Source organism: Drosophila biarmipes, chromosome X, assembly GCF_025231255.1.
Source record: "Drosophila biarmipes strain raj3 chromosome X, RU_DBia_V1.1, whole genome shotgun sequence".
In the NCBI taxonomy this organism is placed as follows: domain Eukaryota; kingdom Metazoa; phylum Arthropoda; class Insecta; order Diptera; family Drosophilidae; genus Drosophila; species Drosophila biarmipes.
The window spans coordinates 16,749,200-16,772,568 of NC_066611.1; the positions used below are offsets into that span (position 1 = coordinate 16,749,200).

The 23,369-nt window shown below is 40.4% G+C and overlaps 1 protein-coding gene across 2 annotated transcripts; it reads left to right on the forward strand.

Annotated features, from left to right (window-relative positions):
• Positions 1 to 751: 751 nt before the first annotated feature.
• Positions 752 to 23,312, forward strand: LOC108028858 (protein singed). Of its 2 annotated transcripts, XM_017100847.1 has the most exons (7): positions 752 to 997; positions 1,097 to 1,448; positions 18,284 to 18,561; positions 20,484 to 20,904; positions 21,138 to 21,707; positions 21,774 to 22,022; positions 22,168 to 23,312. In XM_017100847.1, the coding sequence occupies exons 3-7, from the start codon at positions 18,357 to 18,359 to the stop codon at positions 22,259 to 22,261; spliced, it is 1,539 nt and encodes a 512-aa protein (XP_016956336.1). In that variant the 5' UTR covers positions 752 to 997; positions 1,097 to 1,448; positions 18,284 to 18,356; the 3' UTR covers positions 22,262 to 23,312. The 2 variants fall into 2 exon arrangements, with proteins under 2 accessions (XP_016956336.1, XP_016956335.1); XM_017100846.1 differs by having other exon boundaries at positions 752 to 1,448.
• The last annotated feature ends 57 nt before the right edge of the window (positions 23,313 to 23,369 follow it).

A 23,369-nucleotide genomic window follows, 5' to 3' on the forward strand; every position in this document is an offset into this window, starting at 1 on the left:
TTCATTTGCTACTGAGAAGTTCAATACCATTTATTTCAAATTCGCTCTTTACCAGATAGATCGGTTTTGTTCTTATTCTATATATCATCTTCATTTAAAACATTTGGTTATATGAAGATAGTTGCACGTCAAGGGTACATTTAATATATTTAGAGGAAACTAGATTTTATATGCTACTGAGAAGTTCAATAATTCATTAATTTAAAGTTCATTACCCGCTAGCTCTTTATTGGTTACATTTTGTTTATAATGTTCATTTAAATAATTTGGTTTAGACAGGGGTGTTACAGAAATCTTTTCCAACCGAAATCCGTAGTTTCTTAGGAACATCAATGCACTAAGCCAACCGTGCTTGGTTGGAAGAGATTCCTGTGATACCTCCGATAAAGATAGTTTAATAAAAGTTAAGATTCATTATATATCTAGTGTTAACCAAATTTCATAAGCATATATAAGGCGTTTTAAGTCCTAATCCTGATTGCATAAACAATTCATTGGCATTTCCATTGTGGCCGAACGGATTGAAGCCTGACTTTTTTTCTTATTTTCCAATGTATTATATTACATGTTTTCCCCAAACCCATATCCAAGTTACTTTCAAAATAAGCTATTATAAGCTGCACTAGCTAGAAACCTAGCCAGATTGCAGTGCGACCAGAGCGCCCATCTGGCGGGAAACCGGCGCGACCGCAACAGCGGCATCTCTGGCGGGCGATACAAATAGCGCGGCCTCGCTCGCAACGGGTTTCATTCCCACTCGAGTGCAATTCGTGAGCGGTCGTTCTCTCCTCTCTCTCTCTCTCGCAAGAAGCAACGTTGTGCGCGCATGCGTCTCGTCTCAGAAAACCTGCAATCAGAAATCTCGAATCGTGAAAATCCTTTTCTGCCATACCAAAAATAGAGCCGGACAAAGCGAAGCGTTCGATTGCCTTCTGCCCACTGCGAGCAGGGTAAAACACAAAGGGAAACACAAGAGTTAATTACACCGCCCCACAAAGTAAAACCGTGATTTGTTTACGTTTTTTTCTTCACTTTTTTTTGCATTGTGTGAGTGTGAATCGAGGCAGAAGTTAAATTGCTGGCCAAAATATTCCAGATATTCCTAGATATATTCGAAATTCGAATTGGCGAAGTGAAGGGTGTGACGACAGACGCACACACACACAGGCACACACGCACACACGCACACGAACGCACTGAAAAAACACCGGCTAAAAGGCAGACGAAAAGGAGACGAGAGAGCGAGTGCTAAATAGAAAACGCAAAAACAGGATAATAAGCAACTAACTAATACTATAAAACAAGCGACTAAGTGACATCTCGATCTCGCCGAGAAGCAGCAACAACAACACCAGCGGCGACAACAACACCAGCAGCAGCGGCAACAACAACACCGAGAGCAGCGCAGAGCACAGAGCCAAAAGGAAGGAGCAGCAAAAGCAAAGAAAGTAAGTGGAATTCCTTGCCCAAAGATGGCTCTCCGCGGCTCTCTCATCCAGGCTAGGGATGACCGAAGTCGTGTCACGTACTGTTTTTCGCTTTCCAGTCAATGTCAAAAATGGAAAAAATTATTAACCAGAAAATTTGAAATATTTGAGTGCTTTGTTGCCCAAAAGGTGCAATAAGTTTTAGGAAAAATATAAGAGCACTGTTAATGGGCTTAAAGATATTAACAAGGTTTTTGTTACGGGAGTCCTTTGGAAAACATTTTCCCAGTAGTCAATAATTTTGAAATGAAAATAAATTATATACTTTCCTTGGTATGAAAGAATATATATCATACTTTCCTTGATCTGAAACCACTGAAAATAATAATTAATATATTTTTAAAAAGTGAATATATTTACAAGAAAATTTAGCTCATAGTGCTACAATTTCTCAATTAAAGTGGAGACTGAAATCGATCCCTAAGTTGAATTGGAAACTTGGAATATTTCAGGTTTCCGAAACAATAGTGAAAATAAAAATAAAAAATATCGGCAAATGCGAATGAGAGCGTATTCTCGTGTCACGCGACCATCCCTTCTTCCAGACGTCTTGTGCAAATTAGACAGAGCCGGCTGCTGCTCCATTTCCAGGTGTAAGCCAATGGCCACGCTCTTACTCTGGGCCTCTTGCACGTCATAAAATCTATGGCAGTTGTCAGTTCGCTTCGCTGCCTGTTTTCTGTGCTTTTCTGTTTTTCTGCCTTTTCCGCCGCCCCTCACCTCCCCGCCTTTTTCGCCTTAGCATTTTTCACTTTAGCATTTCATTTTGAGCTCTCCTTCGGCCGCTCCACCTTGTGGCATTGTTTTTCAGTTTCAGTTCCAGCCGCTGCCGCTGATTTTTCCAACCGGCTTTCGGCTGGCTAATTGCCTTGACATTGGCATTCCTCCTCCTCTCTCTCTCTCTTCTTCATTTCTGCACCACTCTCTGCGCCGCCGACTCGTTTCTGTTTCAATCATTCAAGTTCAACTATAAACAGACATAAACACGCAGTCAAGGTGCCGCCGCCCCCCTTTTCCCTGGCCCCGCCCCCTTTTCCACATAACTGTTGTTTCTCCGGCTCTCTTTGGGCTCAGCTTGGCTTTGCCTTGTTTACGTTTTCTCCTGCTCCTTTCTCTCCTGCACGGAGTTTCCTTTTTGTTCCTTTGTTCCACGCTCCAAAACGCATCCAATCCGATTTGCAGTCGTATTGGTGCCGGGTGTCGGTGTGTATGTATCCGTGTCTGCTCTTCCGCTGCTGTCCGTCCGAAAGTTCCGTTTGTCCTGCCGTCCGTGTGCACTGAACAAAATAAAGCCCTGAAGGATCAAGGTGAAATGAGACCAATAGTTGAGATATTAATTTTGAATGATTAGATTAAAAAAATGTTGCATGGCTTTATGTTTCTTAAAATCGAATTGATTGTTATGGATTTTTAAAATAAATATATCAACGTTTTTCTTTCTGTACATCGCTCCTTTTAAAATTGGCATGGATGGGCACTGGGCGTGGGCTTTATAAGACAGCACTGTAAAAAAAGAAAAACAAAAAAAAGTTTAAAAAAAAAAATAAAAGAGAAAATCAGCTTTTTAAATAAATTAAATTAAAAAAATATTTATTTATAAAAGTATTAAAAAATACCCAAATCCAAAGGCAACCCATAGTATCTAACTCCTCATAATTATCTTTTGCAAACCCAAAAACCCTATAATTATTCCTGCCCCTCATAAATGTAAGCCACCACTGTGACAGCGCAGGGTATTTTGCCCGTCCAGAAATTGCATTCAATTGGAAAATTGCAATTTGGCTTTGACAAACATTTTTTGGACCCATGGTGGGCGACGGCCGACGACGCGTCATGGATATTTCCTTTGTTTCGCAGTGCGTTTCTGCCTCATTTTGCACATTCACCCCCTGGAGCCCCGAGGAACCCCCGAGGAACCCCTGGCACCCGGGCACTCCCCCCTTCGTATCCTGCCCTACCCCAGTAAAATGGCAAATCAATAATTTTCAATGAGGATTTTGCATTCTAGCCGGCTTTGCGCTTGGGTTCTCGGGATCAATTAGTATGCCAGGAGCGAAATTCCCCTGAAAATGGATGGTTCGAAGGTAGACCTGTAGCACATAAAGCCGCCTTCCCCCCACGCTCTCTGAGTCACGTTTTGTTTGTGGGACTTTGCCTGGGCTAATGGCAACGTCTCCCGTATCTTATATATACACCTTTGTATAATATATAGCTTCTACCCACCGAATGCTTATGTGGAATGGCAATCGAATGCTTCCGCTGCTCGCCGGAAATCAGGTACACCGACGACAATGACAAAGCCCCCCTCCACCCAGGCCCACCCCCACCACCTTCCCCGAAGACGGGTCCCCAACACCCTCGATTGCCCACCCATCGAGCAACTTCTTTACTTTTTTGTTTCTTGAAGTTTTCGCCCGCAGAAGCCATTGTCGCAGCAGTCCGCCGAAGAGTTGGTACATAAAGAACAGTCCTGGTCAAAGAACTAGTAGCTTCTGAAAATAAGTTATATTTTAAAATAATTCTATCACCTCTATGCCATGTTAGTTTTCGTTTGAAAAACTTAACTAGCATCTTTGATAAACAAATAAATATCACCTCTATGACAAAGACCATAAGTTCATAGAAAATTTAAAGATCTCTTAAATTTATTTTGATTAAAACTCAAAAAGAGAACCTTTAAATGTTAGGTTTACAAATATGATTAACTTAGTTATAAAATACTTATTTTTTATATATTTAAAAATTGAAAAATCATAATACATTTTCCTCTGCAAATTAATTGCTATTTTTAACTGAATGTGGAAACTTTTTTTTAATAATTTATTTTTATTGGATTTTGCAAAAAAATGTTTTTAATGTAACTAATTGGTTGCTAACATTTTATTTTAAACATATTTTTTAGTAAATTGTTTAAATAATGTTTTAACCTTTTGATAGGAACACCTATAATTGTGTCCCTCACTGTATGTATGCGCTTATTTATGAGAGTGTGCCCATGTACTTGTTTTCGGATTTCGGCTGCATATGCTCGCATTACACCCCCGCCTTGCGACGCCCCCACCCCAGCTGCACCCCAACCCCTGCGTATCTGTCATCAATTGCAGCTGTCGCCCGTCCTTGAACGCACTTTACGCACCCACTGTCAGGGGCGGAGGGGGTTGGATGGCCTGTCGAGGGGGTGAGCGGTAATGGGGGTGTCTAGGACTGAACGGAATGCCAGCCACTGGATAAGCTATTTATATCCCCTGAAGAAACGCTCCCGGAGGAGCACTTCTTCCATTTCTTTGTTCGATTCTGCATTTACCTCTTCAAGATGCCATATTCTTGGTGTCAGTAGAGTCATTATTGTTCCGATAACTTGTTTTTTGTTTTTATAATGACAGAAATGGTTCTTAAATGTAAGGTTTGTGAGTTCCTTGATTTATTTTCCAAAAATTTCAACATTCCCTTGATGTTAGCAATTAAATTGCAGCTGAAAATGTATTTTTTAATGTTCCAGTCTTAAAATATATATAAAAAAATGAATATATATATTTTTTTTAGGTTTAAGATTTGATAGTTCCTTGAACTGTACTTACTTTAAATTATAAAAAGTATGATAGCATAAGATACCATAAGAAGCATTTGTTTTCAAGAAAAGTTCAACATTCCGTTGATATTACCTCAGCTCAAAATGTATTAGTATAAATTTCCAATCTTAAAATATATAAAAATGAGTATACTATTATTTTTTTATAGTAAAGATTTGAAAGTTCCTTGAACTTTATACTTTAAATTATAAAAATTCCCATAAACAGGATTTGTTTTCAAAAAAAGTTGAACATTCCGTTGATATTATCTCAGCTCAAAATGTATTAGTATAAATTTCCAATCTTAAAATATATAAAAATGAATATACATTTATTTTTTTATAGTAAAGATTTGAAAGTTCCTTGAACTTTACTTTAAATTATAAAAAATCCCATAAACAGGATTTGTTTTCAAAAAAAGTTGAACATTCCGTTGATATTATCTCAGCTGAAAATGTGTTTTAATTTAATTTTCCAATCTTAAAATATATAAAAATGTATACACATTTATTTTTTTACAGTAAAGATTTGAAAGTTCCTTGAACTTTATAGTTTAAATTATAAAAAATCCCATAAACAGGATTTGTTTTCAAAAAAGTTCAACATTCCGTTGATATTATCTCAGCTGAAAATGTGTTATTATAATTCTCCAATCTTAAAATACATAAAAATGAATAAACATTTTCTTTTTATAGCAAAGATTTGATACCTACTCCTAATCATGTCTTTTAATCAGTTTCTCGTAACTCGAACTTCTTTGGGTGACTTTTAGTGCTTGGGTCAGCCCCTATACTCGTGTATCTCGCCTGCCAGTGCACTTCCCCCTCATTATCGCCCCTCGTTTACTCACTCCCCATCTAGTTGGCACTCATTGTGCGTTTTCTGGCCGTAATCTTTGTGCCAAAGGGGCGCAAAAGGGTTTCAGTTCCCTGCGATCCCATTGCTGTTTCCTCGGAAAGGGGGCGTCTCCCCCAAGTTCTCTGGGTTCTGCAGTCGCATATCTGTTGCTGCTGCTGAGTCATATGCTGCCCCCTACTTACTCCTTTTATGCTTTTCGGCTTTTTTCTCGTTGACTGGTTTCGCTTTCAACGGCACGCCCTTACCCCAACCTCTCGAGCACCCGACTTGCCGACTACTTGTGATTCAGGCTGCCTCTTGCGTTGTTTTGCCTTTCCTGCCAACTTAAAAAACTCACTTAAGGCCCATATATCAGTGGCCCGCGCTGACTCCCCGACTTGCGAGCATTATCAATGCAAATGGGCCTGGTGTTCTGCCTGGGCCTGGGCTCTTGGACGGGGGTTGCCAAGGCGCCCGCCTGTCGTCGTCGATGCACTTGGTCCTCCCCAGCCACCGCCCCGCCCCGCCCCTCTGGCAGTTCGAATAATTGATATGCTCCCGGGTCTGTGCCGCGGGCCTTTTCTGATTTCCCAGCCGTTGATATTGCGCGGGTTCATCGGCCCTTCAGCATCGCAGGCCCAAACATATCTGCGCTTCCGTTCGATAAAGCGAGCTGCATGAGCACAATGCGCCATTATCAACGGCATGAACTGCAGCCCAAGAGGCAGCAGCCGATAATTACCACTTGGTGTCAATAACACAGATCCTAGAACAATCTTTACAGCATGGAAAAGGAAATACTACGTTTAAAACAAAACATATATTGTTTGAACAAAACATATATTGGAAATTAATTTATTTTATACATTTATAGTACATTTCAAAGATGGTCAAACTAAATAAATACTAATTTACTTTCTGTAGTCAGAAAAGTATTTTGGAAAATGCACACATTTTAAAATTGTAGGAATACAAATTCAAACATTTCTTTCGGTTAAAAAATACATTTGAAAATAATTTATTTTAATTAATTTATTAGTATATTTTATTGATTATCAAAATAACTATCCACCAATTACCCAATTTGCAAATATTTTAAATTTTTTAAATTTAAACAAAATTGATCAGAAAATAATAATACTAATCGAAAAATTATTTATTTTATACTTCTTAGTAAATTTTAAGGATTATCAAAATAAATATCAAGCAATTTACCTGCCGTAGCCAGAAAAACATATTAAACATTTGTTTAATTTTTTTATTTAAACAAAATATACTTTTAAGTATTTTTTTAAGATTATCTATGGTCCGAAAAATATATTTAAAAATATTTTCATGTATATTTATTACATTTTTAAATTGTTACATCCTTCATTCAAGCAACATGACTTTGATTTCTTTATTTGGCACCTGTTTCACTTGGTTTCCTCACTCCGATAAAACAAAATAGTTATGCTTTGAATGGCCAAAGTTTGCTTGCCACTTTGAGCGATTTATGTTAATTTTCGCGGCGACAGGAGGCAAATGGCGTTGGGGTTTTCACCCGGAGGTGTCGCCACAAATTCATTTTGTCCAATCTATATTTTTTCTCCTTTTTTTTTGGGAGGCCGGCAGCCGGGGGCGTGGCCACTGGCGCATGCCACACAAGTGCAAGGTGCAGTTGGCAGTTGGCAGTGGCTGCATTTTGCTGCTGATAAACTTGTTGCGCCGCAACGAAAAACCGCAACCAGATGCCAAAGATGCTTTTGGGTGAAGTGCAGCGGCGACTGGAGGCCACGGCAGCTCCGAATCCGATCGCGGGTCCCCATGCAACTGGTCCAGCTGGTTGTCAAGTGAGACATAAATGCCGCGGCCGGCCCAGACTTCGTCTTCAGGTTCAGCTTGGGGTTAGCCACAGCGAGGAGATGGGCTGGTGGGATAACCATTTGCAAGGCAGTTAGATCGTATTTTATCGTATATAAGACACGGAATTGTATCACACAACCCCTACATTCTGAAAACAAATGTACTTCCTTGCTGATTTTGTACAAGATATTTAACTGTTATCCATACAATATCATAATTATCTTTTTGGTAATGATGCCTTATCGAGACCATACAATTTCTTATTAAAATAAGGAAAGATATTTAGTTACTTCTTTGTTGATTTTTTGTTTCCAAAGCTCTTTGTTTAATTTATATCAATAATAGTTTATTTAGTATTCCAGCAAGATATCATATTGTATACCAAACTATCCCATCGAGACCATCATATTTTTTTAATAATAATCATATATATTTACTATTAGAATTAAATGCAAATTAAACCAACAAAGTGTTGGATTTTATTTAATTAAGCTGTGTATTTTAATATATTTCTCAGTATTATCGCAAGTTATCATATTGTAAATCAAACTGGTATAAAATATAATAAAATATTTATTTTAAATTTATTTAATTCTTATATCATGTATCTTCTTCTAAAATATGGGATAGTACCCCTACATTCAACTTATTTTCTGAATTTTATAAGCTCTGCTATAATTCATATCATATATCATACAATATGTTTAGTATTCCATATCATAGTATCATCTTGCAAACCAAAACACATCACAATTATATCTTTCTGCTTAAGATATACCCTCTTTTAAAATATGGCATAATATTTTTGCTGATTTGTATTTTTCTACGAAGCTCTGCGAAAACCTCAAATCGATAATAATAAATTAGAATTGAATGGCCGGCATCCTCTGGGAGAGATGGAGAAATATTGATCCCGGGCAGAAGGCATTTTTCCATGCCCGCCAGCGGCATCTGCTCTATGCAATTTGCTCGACTCCGTGATATTTATGCGCATTGTTATTATGCATTGAAAATGCGAACAAATTATTAATGTGCAGGGGAGCCCCCAAAGGGGGGGCTTTTCTAAATGTGGCAGACGGTGGGTCGAACGCTTCGGAGGTTTTCCAAGCGACTTTCCCGCGCTCTCTGCTGTCGGCGTTCGTGTATAATTGGCGCATAAATCATTTTGCCTGCTCCGCCGAGAGCACAGCGGTAATTTCAGTGTTGCCACAACAACGGGCGCTGGCAGCGCAGCGGACCGTTAGCTGTTTTGCCTCAGATACAGATACAGATACATTTGTATCTCGGGCCACAGCTGCTTCCAATAGGCCAGACCTCGGCTTAATTGCAGGCCATCCCCGTCCGATGGGATCCCTCCTTCATATTTCTGCCCCACTCCCCACTGCCCACCCCATTCGCTCTAATCTCCCAGAGAAAAGAGGCAGAGAGAGCGAAAACCCGAAACCCGAAACCCGAATCCGAACCCAAAACCGTTTTGTCTCGTTTCGGCCTGGCCTGGCCTGGCTTTTTTCGGTGGCTTTCATTGATTTCTCTATTTGAAATCACTCCACTTCATTATTGATTTTGATTTTTTGATTGCCGTCCATCCGATCGTCTCGTTTCAACTGTAAATTGCACTGGATCGGCTCTGTTTTGCTGGAGTGCACTGGGAGAAATGCGGTAGTACGTTAGGTTGTCTGCCAGTTTACCAAAGTTAACTAAAAGTATACGTTAGAAAAAATTGACACACAAGAATATTTGAATGTTCTCTTTCGTTAAATGTTTTATATTTTCGTTAAAATTTACTTTAATTATAATTTGTTGATTATTATTTGGTTAACATTGCATTGGCTACAATATTTCCTTAAGAGTTAAATGAGTTCAAATCCGATTTATTCGCTTTTTATTATTCTGATCTTATTATTAGTATTAATTTGAGCTTATTATTATTATTAATATTTTATTATTATTTTTGGACTTATTTTATTATTATTATGTTGAGTTTATTATTATTATTATTATTATTATTATTAATATTTTGATCTTATTATTGTTATTACTTTATTGAGCTTATTATTATTATTATTAATATTACTATAACTAATATTTTGATTTTAATTTTATAAATATTTTTATCTTCTTATTATTTTTAGCTTATTATTATTATTTTGATCTTCATATTATAATTTTTTTTATCTTATTAATATTATTATTTTGATCTCTTTCAAAAGAAGTAAAATGCGATCGAATATTTTCTAAAGGCATGGCAAACGGATAAAGTTCATGATTATTTTACCATAAATATCTGATACTATCCCCCCTTTTTCTCGCTGTGCCCATCGTTAAACCTCGCTGGGTTTGTTATTTTTGGGTAGCGCCGTTGGGGATGCCGTTGCCACTATCTTCGTCTTGGGCCCCAAATCTGCATGACAATGGCTTCGAACCATAGGGCCAACTTCGATTGCGAACGCCAGCGCTGTTCTAACGGTTTTTGGCGAACCGCCGAAAACCGAGATACCAAGATTGTTAATCTTTTGTCTCGCTGCCAGGCGGCGGTGACTTTTACTTTTAGAGCCGTCGATCTTTTGCCTCGTAATAATTGATTGCTGCACTTGTTTTGGCGCTTTCTAAAAACGCTGCAAAGGCCGCAAAAAGATACGAAAATACGAGAAGAAAGATATGGTGGAAACTAGAGTAGAGAAGAGGCCAAAGGAAAAGCTTTGCGGTGGGTAATTATAAAACAATTGGAAAGGTGACCTGCCGAGTGGACTTCGCCTGAGTGGTTGCCGTGACAAACGATCGCCGGTTATAGACCAGATCGGCCATTGAATGCGTTGTTAATTGAATTGTGGTCGAGTTGTAAGGCTTCATTATGGGGACACAGCAGCGGCCGCACAAATGTGTGCCATCCGCAATTATCGTAACTGATCATGGCCATATAATGGCCTCTACACATGTGTCGCCGTCGCCACATTCGATTCGCTTCGATTTTCAGCCCGCAAAAATGCTGTTTCCTCGGCTGGCGAAATTTCGTCTGCATGTAAATTCTCCGCCGAAAACCAAATGAAAAACACGAAGAAAGCTGGCATCGACTGCCGCGCTGGGGAAAAACAATAAACCGCCGCAAAATGTTTGATAAATAACAGGCCCAAGGCAACTCATCATTAGTGTGTGCGCGGCGTAAACGCTTTTGCATCTCACAATTCACCATCCACCATCCACTATTCACATTTCGAGTATCTCCGCTCGGGAGATGCCATCCATGTCCAAAGCACACTGAACCACCGGGGTATTACGATATTTTCAGGGAACTGATATGTCATTGTCAAGTTATGGTTAGTTAGTCGATTGTTACCGAGATACTTTGCCTACAACGAAATATGATATCATACTTGTTATAAAAACATCAAGGTTAATAAGATCTTATTTTGGAGTGTTTTCTTTATACTGTTACTTTTAAGATCTGTAAAATATTTAAACTAGGCCCTTTCATAAAAACACTAATATCATTCTCTTGACTTATTTATATTATAATACAATAATATTAAAAGATAAATGTACATAATGTTTTGCTCATAATCCAATATACCAAAATATTTATTATAAGAACAATTATAAGATTTATTACCGGTATTTTAGAATGTTTTTTTTTTAAACTATTATGATCATTGAAATTTTTAAACCCAAATCTTTATATATCATGTATCATATCATCTTATCATTATTAAGATCTTTGAAATTTTTAACCCCAAATCTTTATATATCATATATTATCTCATCTTATCATCATCACATCATATCATTCTCTTGGCTCAGTTATGTTTCTTTGTATTGTATAATAACTATATGTTATGAGATCTATTTACAAAAACTCTTAATGATACAAACTAACTACACTTAAACCCAGAGATCTGATAATGGTACTTAACATTCAGGGAGGTTTTCTTGGGATAGCCAGTTTTTAGGCTTTTGGTTAAATTTCCGAATAGGTAGAGCTACTTGAAGGGTATTCAGGTCTGTGGAACCCCCATTTCTTGCCGGCTCCTCTTGGCTCTGTTGCGCCGCATTCTTGACAGCCATAAAAGTCGCAACACGAACACGATCACAATGCAATGCTGCAACGCTTGAGAGCGCGTGCGCGCGTGCGTCAGCGGCGCGCGAGAGGGGCGCTTCTTGCCACTGGCTGCCTGCCACTTGATGGGGAGCTGGAAGAAAGTGCAGCAGTCTCGTTAACTGTAGCAGTCCGCAGTCCGCAGTCTGCTCTGCTTTGGCCGGCAGAAGAGAGTCTTTGGAGCCAAGAACTCGGGGCCCCAAGGCCTCCAGACCCCTCTTAATGTCTTGTTAGGCGTGGATGATCTTTGCTTGTGCTCGTCGTACTTTCAGAACGCCGGGGCTGCTCCACTTGCTGCACTCTGCCGTGCTGCAGTACAGTAAGATATACCGTATGCCGCAGCATACCTCTGCCACCACCCCCTTTCTCCGCCTCATTTAAGGCTGTTTATGAAATGAAAGAAAAAAGAAAATCCACAGTCGCACAATCGATGTCTGGCGCTTTTGTCGCTGATTTATTGCGCTTGTGAGAAAAATTGCCGAAACCAAGTCGGCTCTTTAATTCGGCGCAAAAAATCACACAAAGCATGGAAATTGGCCAGCCACAGTGGAAGCTCGCTGGTAATGGAAAGACCATTAGCTTTTACGCAACACCTTTGAGGTGGCCCATAGAGAGCAGTGCGAAAAAAGGGTCAATCCTATTACATTTTGACACCTGTCGATGGTGGGGGAAATTAAGTTTATATAACATTTTAATCATCATGAAAATGATATTTTAATATATGTACCATGACTTTCATCTCAATAGATCTTTTAAATAATCATCTTTGTAATCTGAAAACCTTTCATTATTTTGCTTGCCTTTTTTTTAGTTCAGAAAAGATCATTAATATCTCAAATATTTGGAAATACCTTTACAATTTTTTTATATCTTATGTTTTATTTATCAGAGCTTTTGTAATATATTCTCAAATAATAATGTAAAGAGTAAATCTCTTAAGTCATAGAAATATTGTTTTCAGGATTTTTTTATTCAAAAGTAATGATTATCCTTGTTCTGTAATGTAAATACCTTTCGATCACTTTATTTACCAATATTTTACATATTATATATGTTTGCATTTTTGAATCTACTTAGTACTATTTTCAAATAATACTTTTTATAAATATTTTAAAGGGATTAAGTAATGGAAAACAATTCTTAGGGATTTAGTTTTCAGAACTAAGGATTACCCTAGTTTGCTATGAGTTCTTGGAGTAGAGTAGATCTAGCGATAAAGATAAAATGAAGCATTGTTATAATGTGATCACTAAATTTTTTTTTTTTAATTATCAAATATTTTAAAAATATTTTTAAAGATACATATTCAATATCTGTAAATATTCTGTTTAATTTATTTTAGCAAGCCTTTTTTTTATTTTTCTTAATATATTAATAGGTTAAGAAATAGGCAAACAGTGATTCAGTTTTTCAGACCAAGGATTATGCTTGTTCTCCCTGAGTTCTTGCCAGCCAGTGTTCACTGTGCTCGCATGCGACACAGCCACATTGACGAAGATGAAGTGGCAACAGCTGAACGGAGCAGCAGCTGCACTGGCCACGGAGCTCGGGTTTCAGATCTCGCATTTTAGATCTGTTCGCATTGTTCGAATGCGACTGCGTTTATCAGCTAGCCAGCTTTACCGTTATCATTAACCAGCCGCGCACAGGGGCAGCGACGCCGGCAGCGACGCGGGCAGAGCACGCATGAGAGCGAAACACACGCAAAATAAAAGCAGGTTGGGTCTTCCAGCAGGGGGGAGGGGGAGGGCATGGAGCAGGAGACGGGAATGGGGATGGGGATGGGGATGGGGAGATGGAGAGAAGGAAGGAACGAAAGAAAGAGGAGGAGGAGAGCCGGGCAGAGCAACACGTCAATTGGTGAAAGGTGCGCTGGATGCGATAAAGCTTCCATCATATTTTACATTTTCGTAATTTGCTAAAAGCACACACCACACACACACGCACACACACAGGTGCAGAAGAGAAAAAAGAGCACACCAGCACTCCGTGGTGTGCGTGTGCAATTTCATTTAATTAGATTGCGTTTTAATAATGCCACACACACACATGCGTACTCATGAGGGAAAAGATAAAAGATACAGATACATTTGCAGCAGAAATTCGCACAGGCGAACATACAACATTCAATCGCCGATATTGATAGTGTAATTTGATTGATTTGCCAGCAGAGCAGAGCAGCCAGAAGAAAGAGTCGAGGCAGCAAGAGAATAATAATGAGCGGACAAGAAGATGCGGCGCTATAAGGATGGGGCCTCGAAATACCCTGCCTGGAAAAGCCCCATTTTCCCTGGACTTAACTTCAAACTCTCCTACGATTGTTGTGAAACTTTGCAAATCGATGTATTATGGCTAGACACAGTTGGTAGCATTATCTCTAAAAATGGATCAACATTTTAACAATAAAACCTTTAAAGCTATTCAGATATTTCCTTTAGGTGCTTTTTAGAGCACTTGTAATATAGTTTTCTGATTAAGCGATTATATTTGAGTACTGTTACTAGGGTTTTTTTTTTAGTTTGTTTATTTTACTTCCCCCTTAGACAGACTGAAAGCATACTTTCCCTGCCTTAAGCCCAGTTAATAGCCCCCATTTCAAGGGCAGGGTAGTAAAAGCAGACAAAGAGCGAATCAGCGCCACTTGGCAACAGCTTCTGGGCCTTTTGGCATCGCGATGGACACGAACATGGATGTGGATGTTCGGATGGATAATGTGGCATGGATGTGGATGCGGAGGCAGTGTGGCTGCATTTGTTCCGCTTGGCGATGCCCGGCACTCCATTTGCAGTAATTGGCGCTGCTGGTGCCTCCAAGGCCCCCCGATAATGATGATAATGGTAATGATGATGGGGATGGTGTTGCAGCCGATGCTGTTGTTGCTGCTGCAACGGTGCCTAACCGTTGTGTTTGGCCAGCAGGCCAACATGGCTTTGTCTAATTGCTTGAGGACGTCTCTCTGTGCATCTTGGCCGGCGATCTACAGCCTGACCTCCGTATAAAACTGGCAAAAAATAGAGGAGGAAAACCCAGACTCGACTCGTTTGCATAATTAATTATGATTTGCACTGCTCAAGTGTGTGGAAATCGTCTTGTAAACGGCAATAATTAATTTTCCAGCGAAATTGCACAAACATTTTCGCCTATCGAAATGCATTTAACCCGAAACCCAATGTCGAAAGACGTTAAGGGGGAGTTGGCCAAAAGGCGGCGAAAGGTGAGAGGTGCAGCTGAAGAGCTTTGAGCTGACGAGGCATCATATAGCGAGCGTTGACTCCAAAAAACCCCCGCCAATAATCGAATTTGCACATGCAGATATCTATTATACCTGTTTCAAAATCAAAATGTTATTGGGAAATATTATTGTTACTATGATATACCTATTTCAAAACCAAAAAAATGTTCAAGAAATATAGAAATAGGTATAAAGGGCAAATCAAACAAAGATTATAGTATATTTTATAATCTAATCTTTAATATATAGTTCTATATAATCTATAATTCTGTATATTTATACCATTTATATCACTATACATCGTAGTAAAATTATACAATTATTTATTTTTAAATGCTATATATCACTAGTATAACTATTGTAATTAAACTAAGTTCTCCTCCCATAAGCCTTACGTTTTGTATGACTTACATATCAGATTCAAGATGATCTTGTACTTTAATGTGCAATTTTCGTTTCATTTTTATTTGTATTTTCATTTTCGTTTGCCTTCCATTTGATGATAATCTGGCATCTGCGATTTGCTTTTTAGCCAACGCCCAGGCCATCGTCCTCAGGCGAAGTTTTCTTTTTCCCCCGCCCTGTTCGGGAGCCAACGCCTAGAAATAAAAAAAAGGAAAATAAAAAAAGAAAAAGCAGGGAAATGTAGGAGTCGCTGTCACGCTTTTGTCTTCAACTCCTTTAACGCCCCTCCGTCCTGGCCTTTTTGAGAAATTAGAATGCGAAATCCAAGCGCCCCCTGGCCTGTCCCACACACACCTTTTGTGCCGCCAAATGGTTCTTTTTCCGCTTCTGTTGCTGTGCCCCGGCTTATTTATTATGATTATTGTGCCCCGTGACTGTTTTGCGCCTCCTTTTTTAGTGTCTCTCTGGCTCGTCATACTTTTTTATACCCTTGCAGAGGGTATAATGATTTCAGTCAGAAGTTTGCAACGCAGTGAAGGAGACGTTTCCGTCACAAGACGAGTCGATCTAGCCATGTCCGTCTGTCCGTCCGTCTGTCCGTCCGTTTCTACGCAAACTAGTCTCTCAGTTTTAAAGCTATCGGGCTGAAACTTACCCAAAAGTTTTCTTTCTATTGCAGGTAGTATATAAGTCGGAACCAGCCGGATCGGACAACTATATCTTATAGCTCCCATAGGAACAATCGGGGAAAAAATTAAAAAAAAAATTATATCTTTCGTGTTTTTTAACATATACCTTTCTAATTTTTAAATTAGTTCTGAATTTCGAATTAAAATTTATCAAAATCGGACGACTATATCATATAGCTGTCATAAGAACAATCGGAAAGTTAGTAGTAAAATAATATTTAAAAATTACATCTTCGGTGTTTTTATCTAAAAACCTGCTACGCTTGGAAATAACAATTTTTATTTGGTTTTGAATTTCGAGTAAAATTTTATCAAAGTCGGACGACTATATCATATAGCTGTCATAGGAACGATCGGATAATTGGTGGGAAATAATAGGAAACAAATTATAGCTTTGGGGCTTTTTGACTTATTATCTTATAATATTGGGAATATACATTTTTATATTTTATAGAATTTCGAATTCAATTTAATAAAATTGTTGATTATTTTTTATAACTGCAAGGGTATACAAAGTTCGGCTTGCCGAAGTTAACTTCCTTTCTTGTTTTTTATTTATTTTTATTTCTTTTATTTTTTCTTTATTTTTGTTCTTTTTCCCCTTTTTTCTTTATAGTTTTTTCTTGATGTTCTTAATTTATGTTTGGCGTTACTGGCTGCGGCTTTTTATTGTCGGCCGGGAGTTGTTGACTCATCCGGGCCCGGCGATTCATAAGCTCTGATTAGCAGGCACGCGTCACGCTAATGAGTTGTTCTGTTCTTGATTCTGTTTATGTTGATGATTCCGCTTATTTATCGCAGCCACTGGCTCTTTCCTCTTTCTGTTGCAGCCATTGCAAATGGCCTTAATGCTGCAGCTGGCAAACACTTGGTTTATCAGTGGCTAACGGTTGCGGGAACGGTTTTCGCAGGCATTTGATTGGCAAGGCAAACAATACTAATTGCAGAATTTTATTTTTCATATTTTTTTTATCTCGCTGGAGACGTCACAAAACAGCTGACAGCTAGAGAAAAGTGTCAAAAACAGTCGTTCTTAATCCCAAAGCTGGTGTTTTGTTCATCAAAAGCTGATTATTTCAACCGGTAATTGATTGCCGGGGATTAGACTCGCCACTCTGGATTTATTAATTGGATCACTGTGTGTATTCCCAGTAGGTGTGGATACCCGTTTGCGAGTGCCAAGCACCTGCTGCGAGTCGAATCGAATGGGAATTGCATCTAAAGCAGTTTTATCGATGACACGATAGAAGTGTCATCGAAGCTTTGACAGCTGACTGCTGCCTGTTGAGTTTGAATTTATTGGAGCCGACTTGGATGTGGAAAATAAAATAAAAAAATAAAGAAAATAAAAAGAAAAAATTGAAGAAAAAAAGAAGGAAAGAATGGAGTTGGAGTTGTGGATCAGCGACATGTGTCGCCATGTAATGCAAATGTTATCTGCATTTCCTGTTGGGATGAATGGCAATGCGCCAGGCAGTTGAATCGAGATCCCTGTCGGAGGAGAACTCCTTTTCCCCTTGACAGCCCCCTGCCAGAACCCACTGCCTTTCAGCATGCATGCAGCACACATGGCAGACAGCGAGGACAGTGGAGACCCTGTTTGACAGCCAGTGGTAGTCGAGAGCCGAGCAGACGACCCATAAATCTTGCACGCAGACCCAAGCACCCCACGCCCCACGCCCCACGCCCCACGCCCCTCGACAAAGTGTTCATCAATCAAGCGGATAGTTTTACATAATTAAACGTATAATCAATGTTTTCACCCAGGGGCCCCCTGAAAGGGGGGCACGTACAGCCAAATGTCGTTGCGTAAGAAACCAAAGAGGGAAAATTCAAAGATTACTTGAGGTATTAGGAAATTATATCATTCATACGATATGTGAAAGTATCTCAGTTGGAGAATTGCATATTGTCCAATATATTTATTCCCGATGAACTATATATTATGAGCAATTATTTATCAGTAAAGAAAAGGTCTTAAGGTCTCTTAGTCTAAAATATCACGTCTTGGTGTCCAATATTATGTGATAAACGAAATGATTGTTTTAGGATGAGATGATTATTCATGACTCTATTAGACGTAGGCAAGCCCCTGTACTCATCGCCCTTTCCCGCTCTTCCCGTTGCAGCCGTAAAGTTCGTTCTTCCTCTCTAAAGAAGCCGGAATCCGGAGACAGCCCCAAGATTGCTCCCATCAGCACCATGAACGGCCAGGGCTGCGAGCTGGGCCACAGCAACGGGGACATCATCTCACAGAACCAACAGAAGGGATGGTGGACCATCGGCCTTATCAACGGCCAGCACAAGTACATGACCGCGGAGACCTTTGGGTTCAAGCTCAACGCCAATGGCGCCAGTCTGAAGAAGAAGCAGCTGTGGACGCTGGAACCCTCGAACACCGGTGAAAGTGAGTAGAAGTGCTATGAGAATATATGCGAAATTATTAATAATCAGATTAAAGGTATAACACTTTAAAATAGGATTTAAATAAGTCATGTGGTGGGCCAATTTTACGATGTTTGTATTCCTAATGTGACAGAAAATTCTTCTTGATATTCACTCAGCTGAGACTCTTCACATTGGCGATTGGCCACATACATATGTAAATAGGTCAAGTGTAGCTCTGTGTCACCATTTAGCGAGGTAGCTTGTAGGATGTTTGTTTTTAAATTATCAGAGGCAATTCTTCTTGATATCCACTCAGCTGTGGCTTCTTACATGCGATTGGCCACTCTAAAAATATGGTCACCCTATAAAATGGCATATAAAGAGGTCATATTGTGGACCCATAAGAGTAGCTCTGGGTCACCACTAAGCAAGGATTTATGTATTCCAAATACAAGAGGGAATTCTTCTTGATGTTCACTCGGCGCTTTGTTTACAATCCCAGCTGCGGCTTTCCACACGCGATTGGCCCCTCGGTTTGTGGCTAATCGATGGCACACCTTAACATTTAAATGGCAAACAATATCCATGTGCCCGTTATCTGCGGTCGGCGATAAGCATGTTAATCCAGCGACTGCAAGTGATTTTTTGTTTTGTTTCGGATTTAGTTGGGGAGCGGTGTTTTTCGGAACCAGTTACCCCCACTCCGGGGCCTTAAGTGGCGGAGTCGAAACCATTTGCCAGCCGTAATCACTATCATCTCGGCCAGTTAGTGGAGTCTCTTTCTTTTCTTTTCTGCTTTTTTTACTTACAACATAAATCATTTGGGGCCTCTCCGGCAGCAGAGGCCGATATAATTCCAGTTGCACTAATTTGACGTGCTGCAGAGTAGAAAACAAAGCGCCTCACGAATTTGGCATCATTTATCAAGAGGGGCGACTGCATTCGAATTGGAATTGGATTTGGAGTTGGCTGTGGCTCTGGCTCTGGCTCTGGCTCTGGCTCTGGCTGTGGCTTTGTGGCTTTGGAGTCGGACTTGCACTTGGAATGGCCGTCTTGCCGCTGCGTCCGTGGCCAGCAATTACAATTAAAGCCGGCCTGCAACTGGTTTTTATTCGCCGCCACTCTGGTCGTTGCCACTGGCAATTAATAAACATTTTCTATAATACCAAAGCCATAAGTCAGCCGGCATTCGCGCAGTGGCCATTAAAATAGCTCATCCAAATTGAAAATTTCTTGCCAGCCAGCCAGCCAGCTCCTGGTGGAGTGGAGCTCCCAACCTGTGGATACGGATTATTGAGCCAAATGGCTTAATAGATGATAGCATTCAAAATGTTTGGAAAGCGAGACAAATCGAAGTGGCCGGGTGGCGATGATAGCCGTGGCCGATTTTTCGAATTTTTCCGAAGCAGCAGGGGCTACTTTTGGCTGCATATTAATTTTAGCAAGTTGTTTATTTCGATTTAAATTGAATTGGAGCCTCACTAATTCGGTTATTCGCTGCCCAGATCTCCACTGAATTTTTCTATCTTCACAGGGGGTATTACTAGGCGTATTTCTTTTAATACCACAACCATAACGTGCACAATTAATTAATTTAGAGCTTCACCAATCGATTACTTCAAACCACTCGCAATTATGGCATTATCTTCTCAAAAACTTATCTAAAATTTTTGGAGTTTTCTTTCTTCTCAGAAGGAATACCATATCTTAAAAATTGTAATAATTTTTATTAGGTTTTAATTCTGATTAAAATTAAATTCGAGCCTCCATATCCAGGTATTATCTTCCTACGACCTTATTCGTATTTATTTTAATTTTTCCAATCCTACAAGGTTTATTTCTAGTCTTTATTAAATCTTTTAAAAGTAACTCTCTACTTATTACTTAATTTTAATTTAAATTAAATCAGAGCCCGACTGATCTGCTTCCCTGCCCTTCCAGGTATTATCTACTTACGATCTCATCTGAACAAGTACCTTTCGGTCGATCAGTTTGGCAACGTGCTGTGCGAGAGCGAGGAGCGGGACGCGGGCAGCCGCTTCCAGATCAGCATCAGCGAGGACGGCAGCGGCCGCTGGGCGCTGAAGAACGAGTCGCGCGGCTACTTCCTGGGCGGCACTCCGGACAAACTGGTCTGCACGGCCAAGACGCCCGGCGCCAGTGAGTTCTGGACGGTCCACTTGGCCGCCCGGCCGCAGGTGAATCTGCGCTCCATCGGACGCAAGCGGTTCGCCCATCTCTCGGAGTCGCAGGACGAGATCCATGTGGATGCCAACATTCCGTGGGGCGAGGACACGCTCTTCACCCTGGAGTTCCGTGCCGAGGAGGGCGGTCGCTATGCCCTGCACACGTGCAACAACAAGTGAGTGATTGCATCTACAAAAGATGGTTTCAAGCGATGCAGCAACTGCAGCCATATGGTTTTGTAAACGATGCAGCTGCAGCAGCCATTTGGCTTTGTTTACTCTGTTTTAATGTGGCAACAGTTGCCTCCATATGGTTTTCTAGGCGTAGAACTGCTGCTGCATCGCTTGTAACCAGCCTAATCCTAGAGTTTACCTTTGATCTAACCTATTTTTTTGCCTATCCCCTCAGATATCTGAACGCCAATGGCAAACTGCAGGTGGTTTGCAACGAGGACTGTCTGTTCAGCGCCGAATATCATGGCGGTCACCTGGCGCTGCGTGATCGCCAGGGTCAATACTTGTCGCCCATTGGCTCCAAGGCGGTCCTAAAGTCGCGCTCGTCGTCGGTGACGCGGGATGAGCTCTTCTCGCTGGAGGACTCGCTGCCCCAGGCCTCCTTCATTGCGGGCCTCAATTTGCGGTATGTGAGCGTCAAGCAGGGCGTCGATGTGACGGCCAACCAGGACGAGGTGGGCGAGAACGAGACGTTCCAGCTGGAGTACGATTGGTCGGCGCACCGCTGGGCCCTGCGCACCACCCAGGATCGCTACTGGTGCCTCTCGGCCGGCGGCGGCATCCAGGCCACCGGCAATCGGCGCTGCGCCGACGCCCTCTTCGAGCTTATCTGGCACGGCGACGGTTCGCTCTCGTTCCGGGCCAACAATGGCAAATTCTTGGCCACCAAGCGCTCGGGTCATCTGTTCGCCACCTCGGAGTCCATCGAGGAGATAGCCAAGTTCTACTTCTACTTGATCAATAGGTGAGGGCATGCACTTGAGTCACTTTAATGTTCTTATCAACTAATTATATTGATTTCGATGTACAGACCGATTCTCGTGCTGAAGTGCGAGCAGGGATTCGTGGGCTATCGCACACCCGGCAACCTGAAACTGGAGTGCAACAAGGCCACCTACGAGACCATCCTGGTGGAGCGCGCCCAAAAGGGACTGGTGCATCTGAAGGCGCACAGCGGCAAGTACTGGCGCATCGAGGGCGAGAGCATCTCGGTGGACGCCGATGCGCCCAGCGATGGATTCTTCCTGGAGCTGCGTGAGCCGACCAGGATCTGCATAAGGTTGGGGCAAATCTGTGGATGCAGTTGGAATAATTACAAAGGGAAATTCACCAAAGATTTAAAAGCCCTTTGCCATTATTCCAAAAGCTGTATTTTCTCTTGAATTTACTATATGATATTAATCCTGGTATGTTATGTCTTACAGATCGCAGCAGGGCAAGTATCTGGGCGCCACGAAGAACGGGGCGTTCAAGCTGCTGGACGATGGCACCGACTCGGCCACCCAGTGGGAGTTCTAGGGCGGCACCACGCCCCCTCCCACAAAGGGATGCTGCACGCGTCATCAGTATCACAATCACACACACTTCCCATCCAGGCGGGGATTCCCTAATTATCGATCCGCGCAACTGAAGCGCTGAGAAGAAGTCGCACAAGAATTTGAGATCCTAACCAGCAATTGCAACACGAACGGAAAACAAGAAGACGTTGATAGACCCAAGGAGATGCGAGTGAATGAAATATGAAAGCAAAACAAAAACTTATATATTTATATATAAAGATCTACGTATACATAGAAAGAGAGATTTTTTTTAACAACCTATTTAGCTTTTTATACGTTTTATACGATGAGAATATCTACAAAACCAGAACAACAAATTTTTTAGCGTAGACAGCAAAAGACGAAACTTCTGTCGCGAGTCCTTCCGTTTTATCAAATATATCAGCAACTAGGCCAGCAAAAATGAAGAAAGACATAATGGTTATGCGAGCACATCATATATACACCTAAATATACATATTCGATTCGTAAAGCTTAGCGGAAAAAACCGGAAAAAAGATAAGGGAAATAAGAGCAAGAAAAACATAAATAATTGAAAAAAAAATAAAAAATAAATCAACACATATTCCTATAAATTTATTTATATATTTATATACATATTGATATAAACGATAACACATGGACACACACACGAACACACGCCCATACTCACACACACTTACCCACACACCCAAGCAAGCAATTTTAATACGCAAAACAAAATTTAGTCACTAAGCAAACCTTAAAAAAATAATCTGTAATAAACAAAAAAAAAGAAGTCAAAAATTAAACATCAAATCTCTCCGTACGGCGATTTTGCAATGGAATCAACTCCACTATATCTAACATATGCATATATTGAATTAGTTTTTTGTTATTTATTTGCGTCGATTTCTTAATTAATTAATTAGTAATCTTTTTTTTAATTTGTGCACTTCAAATCGAAACAAAAAACTCAACCCAATTTAGTTGCTAAACCTTAAAATGGAAATTTTGTATGATACATATGAAATATATACATATATACAAGACTCTTGGGCATTTTAATGGATTTAATGTTGGGATTGCAATGGAAATCTTAAGATGTG